Here is a 4,922-nt window from a genome sequence, read left to right as displayed (position 1 = left end):
TATATATATATATTCTACAGAGATGGGGACTCGTGACTCAGACTTGACTTGGACCCTAAAGACTTGAGACTTGACTTGGACTTGTGGTTTGACACTCGCGAACAATGCAAGTCTTTTCACTGCCCGGCTCATGATTCTCACTCCCTCAGTACACATCCATGCTCCGCTCCTTTGAGAACAAATACATAAAGTTTTAAGAGCAAAGACATTTACTCCTGCTCTCAAATTTAAAATATACACTCTTGATTAAAGTCTAAATAATTCTTCCATACACTTCGGCCCCCCTCACCTGAGAATGGGAGGGGCCAGCGCCATCCAATGTTAATGACGTGTACCCTATGTGATAAACAGAGCTTTAGCATGGCAGATGCGTTGCAGTAAGCAGCGACGCTGACATTCATTATAAGCTTTGCTTACAGAGACTTTATTTAACGTCATGACAAGAGAGACTGGCAAAATGCAAAGTGTGTGAAGTCCAAAATCCAAAATGTGTTTTTGTGATGACTTGTGCAGCTGTTTTACTTTAAGGATTCTGGTTCATCATCTTCACTGACATGCTTTTATGCATTTAAAATATATTTTCTGGTCTTTTATTGTAAAATCAGCAGCAGACTTGTTGGATTTGTTCTTTGTCAATACAGTATGCTTTTTTAAGACTACAAGTGCAAAATACAGTTAACAATACTCTAAATGCTTGATTGTTATTTCAACCTTAACCTTATCTGTATTTTTTTTAAACAGTATTGTTTTTAATATTTTATTAAAATATAGTATTATAGAATATAATCTAGAATACATTTGATCAAACTGCCAGTTAAGTAATACATGCAACTAGACTTGGAAGTGAGGTCAAGAGACTTGACTTGGACTTGCAAAAAAAGACTTGCACACATCTCTGATATTCTCCAAGCAGTGATGTTGGAAGTAATTTTTGGGTTATTTCTTTCCTTAAATATTTTAGACATATTTTGCACACTTGGTCAAACTTTGTCTTTTTGACCTCAGCGATCTATGAAGTGATCTTTATGATAAGACTTTGGCTACGTTCACACTGCAGGTCTTAATGCTCAGTTCAGATTTTTTGAAAAAATCCGATCTTTTTGTGTGAACGTTCACATTACATTTTAAATGTGACCTGCATCAGACTCCTGTGTGAACGCTCCACAGCACTGATGTGACACGCATGCGCAGTAAACGACGTGACGTCTCATCAGCCAGCTTGTTTGTTTACAGAGCTAGCATGGATGCTACATTTTGCGCATCGAATCAGAAGTTGTTGTTTAATCAGAGCCGATTAAATTATTATCTGACATGCTTCTTTAGTCAGTGTTTATATCTGAAGCTGCCTCTGACCGGGATGCTCCAGTGAAGTTTTTTTTTTTTTTTTTTGAACGAAACTACGAGCTGGAAAAAAGTATCAAACTTTAGGATCGATACTCTCCGCGACCCAGGCTGGACATGTTATTATCAAACTATCTACGTGGAAAATGAAAAGTAAAAAGATGAAGCAACTGGACTTGTGTTTTGGAGCTGTAAACACACGGTGCTACAGATTTAAACAGCGAGACTTGAGGTTAGTGTCTTATCGATCCTTCACCCCCTCCCCCTGATGAAAAAGTCAGATGAATGTGACATGAGCGTTCACACTGCAGTCACTTTGAAAACATCAGATATGTATCCGATTTAAAACCACATACTGAAACGGCCTGGGTCGGATTTGAAAAAATCGGATTTGTCGCGTTCAGACTGTCATAAAAAAATCGGATATGAGTCAGATGGGTCAAAAAAATCGGATATGAGTCAGATGGGTCAAAAAAATCGGATTTGGGTCGGATTTGCCTGCAGTGTGAACGTAGCCTTAGAGGTCAGTTTGCAGCTAAAAGGTGAAAATTTACCATAGTGTAGGGAGCTTATATCCCCAGTTTAGTTCTGCCAACAAAACATTAACCTGTTGGAAGGCTTAAAGTTTCAGATGTCTGAGATGTAACTCAGCTTGGCATTATCAAAAGTCCCATAAATAAAGTCAAATATGAAGAATGCAGTGCGAACATAAACTAAATTTTACATTAAAGCTTAATTTCAAACATACATGTATTCTTACCTGAGATGACAGAGTACCACTTTCTTCTGTCAGTTCATCTACTTTCCGCTCCATAAGTGCAGAGGTGTTCTTTAACTCTTTGTTTTGATTTAACAACTCATTAAGACGGGTTTGCAAACTGAAATCAGAGTCAGTTAGACCAGTTAATTTCTTAAGTTCAACTTTCACATAGAGGGAAAAATAAATAGTAATAGAAAAGTAAAATTTATCAAAATAAATATCAAAAACAAATAAATAAATTAAAAAATCAGAGCATCTTTGGAGTTGTTGCCACAAAGCAAGAGCAACCCAACTTGCATTACCAAGTCGTAGCATTTAAAAATCTTTTTAACAGATTAAAACAGCCCTATAACAACAAATCAAAAGTGAAAAAAAGTGTGTGTGTGTGTGTGTGTGTGTGTGCTGGGTGGGGGAGGGGGGGGGCTTAGGACTGGATAAGACAATAAAGAGGATTGAATGGTGATTTAAATGTCTAATCAGTTAGTTTAGCTCCATTTTTGGGTACGTACGTGTCATTCTTGGTCTCCAGCTCATTGATTTGTTCTCTCATATTCTGCTCTTGGCTTCCTTTTTCTTCTTTCAGCTTATTGGTGTTATACTCTAGCTGATTGATACGTAATTCTAAAGAATGACAAAGTAATTATTTGACAAGATGACAAACAAAAAAAAAAAACAAGCTAAGGTGGTGCCGACTGTAATGTGATACCTTTCTGGTCAACAAGTGCACGTGTGTTGGCCAGCTCCTTCTCCAAAGTGTCTCGATTATCCCTCTCCTTGATCAACTCTTTTTGTACTTTTCTCAACTGAAATTTGGGAGTATTCATGACCTCTACCACAGGTGACCTGATGTAGAAGATAACGAAGATAAACAAGGTAAGCAGATCAGTAGATTAATGCAGTGAGCTTGTGTTAGATTTCTCTAAAAATCCACAATACCCGACTGAGGAAGACGCCACAGTTTCAATATCCACAAATGTGACCGAAGTTGTGCGGTGGAAGACAGGAGAGTCTTCATCCGAGAGCAGGGAGGCTGATGACATGCTGGAAGAAGATGTGCTCTCTGTTAGCTCGTCTTCCTTGTGGTAAGACAAACCTGAAACAAAATTTACAGTCTGTAAACTATATTCAAACCAGGGACGGAAATGCTAATTATTTTTTAAATAGAATATCTTAAATTAAAAAAGGTGACTTACGTTTCATTGCCAACACACCTCCGTCACTCTTAAACACAAACGTAACCGTAAGATAAACAAGTTGTTTCTATAATGACAGAAGAGGACGAAAGAGGACGGAACTAAAGCAAATAAAAAAATTAAACAGGTTAATGACATGCAGATGACATAAAAATACAAAAATAAAAGCCCAAGTCAAGTTCACAAAACAATATGTTACCAATTGTACAGCTTATTCTTTTTTTAAATTAATTGCTATTTTGATTAGCCCATGTCGTCGAAAGCTAATTTAGTTCGAAGCTAAAGTAACGGGCATTCCACTAAAAACCACTGCGAAGGGTAATAATGTGTCGATATGATATAGTGACTTACCGACCACAAAATAATCAAAAATACAGTTCCTATTCTTATATCTGCGTCGTCTTGCCTCGCTTTGGACTGAACATTGCAACGACCTACACTGAAAACAGTCCTGACTGAAAGTTGAGCCAGAACGATTTCAAAAGGGCTGCAGATTGAACCAACCAATCCCTCTGCACGTATCGACGCGCATAAAACAAGACGAGTTTTGATTGGGTTAAAAGCCGAAAACTGTAAGGACGTCTGAACGTCTGGGTGTTGTATCGAACAAAAGCACACCTCCCATAAAAACAAACACCCCGTCGTGGTATGCAACGTTTTACTCAGTGATAATAGACAGACAGATGGTGGTAAATCGTGTACATTTTGTAGTTGTAACTTTCTCTCTCTCGATTAAAAAAGATGATACATAATTGTGTCTGCTATAGAGTGGTGGAGAGACACTTTTCGGAACGGGTTATTTTTTTTCGACACAACACCAGCAAGTCTCACTCGTTACGCACAGTAGTTGTAGTTTGAGTATTTTATTCTTTTAAAGCACTCTAATACTGGATACTTAAATAGCATAGTTTTTAAAATGTGCTTAACAAAACCCGCAAACTACTAAACTGATAAAGTCACTATCATCTAGACTGGATAACTACATTTCCCACAATGCACTTGTTTGTTGTAGTTTCCTTGGAAACTGTTATCCACCACTCGTTTGGTAAGTTTAATAGAATGGAGCAGAATGTTGCAACAACAGCAACATGTGTGTGTGTTAAATAAACTCATGTATTTAGAGGTCGGTGAGGTGTTCACTGCTGTCCCAACAATGTATGGAGCTCCAATAGATTTACCTTTCAATCTGACAGGTGGGTATCACAGGTGGGTATACCCTTCTGTGGAGGTAAATTATGTAGGTTGTTTTCTATAAGGACTCTCAGTATTTCCAACATTTTCAATGTTTGATTCTTCAAGATACAGAAAAACTCCAGTTACAATAAATGCATTTGATTCCTGCATGCTTGTATTGTGATTTTGAACAAAGATTATTACCAATGCTTTGTTTTGTGTGAGTATTATTGAGCCTTTTCCCATCATGAAACAGTACAAAAAGGTTTACTTTAATTACTGTTTTAGATGCAGTCACCTCAGAACCCAGGAGCAGTCTGCGGCCAAGCGTCATTTCAAGGCTGAGCTCTCAGTCTCAGTGTGGGGATCTGTGTCTTGTCTGCTATGGAGGTAAATTTGTGTTTTTATTATTCAATCAAACAAAAAGCATCTTCAATCAAAAAAAATAATTTCAA

At 37.5% G+C, this 4,922-nt stretch overlaps 1 protein-coding gene across 1 annotated transcript in view; it reads right to left on the bottom strand.

Annotated features, from left to right (window-relative positions):
- LOC106510960 (nuclear mitotic apparatus protein 1) overlaps nt 1-4,910 on the bottom strand; it is a gene marked incomplete at its 3' end in the record, with an annotated part of 10,160 nt that extends 5,250 nt beyond the window's left edge. The window contains 6 exon segments of the mRNA XM_013999695.1: nt 2,102-2,219; nt 2,611-2,722; nt 2,808-2,944; nt 3,038-3,194; nt 3,295-3,395; nt 3,646-4,910. Coding sequence (XP_013855149.1) covers nt 2,102-2,219; nt 2,611-2,722; nt 2,808-2,944; nt 3,038-3,194; nt 3,295-3,301 — 531 coding nt within the window.
- Between the last annotated feature and the right edge of the window lie 12 nt (nt 4,911-4,922).

Source organism: Austrofundulus limnaeus, unplaced genomic scaffold (assembly GCF_001266775.1).
Source record: "Austrofundulus limnaeus strain Quisiro unplaced genomic scaffold, Austrofundulus_limnaeus-1.0 Scaffold2418, whole genome shotgun sequence".
NCBI classification, from domain to species: domain Eukaryota; kingdom Metazoa; phylum Chordata; class Actinopteri; order Cyprinodontiformes; family Rivulidae; genus Austrofundulus; species Austrofundulus limnaeus.
Note: the sequence above shows the minus strand (reverse complement) of the source record. Positions and strands in the feature narration are given on the sequence as shown.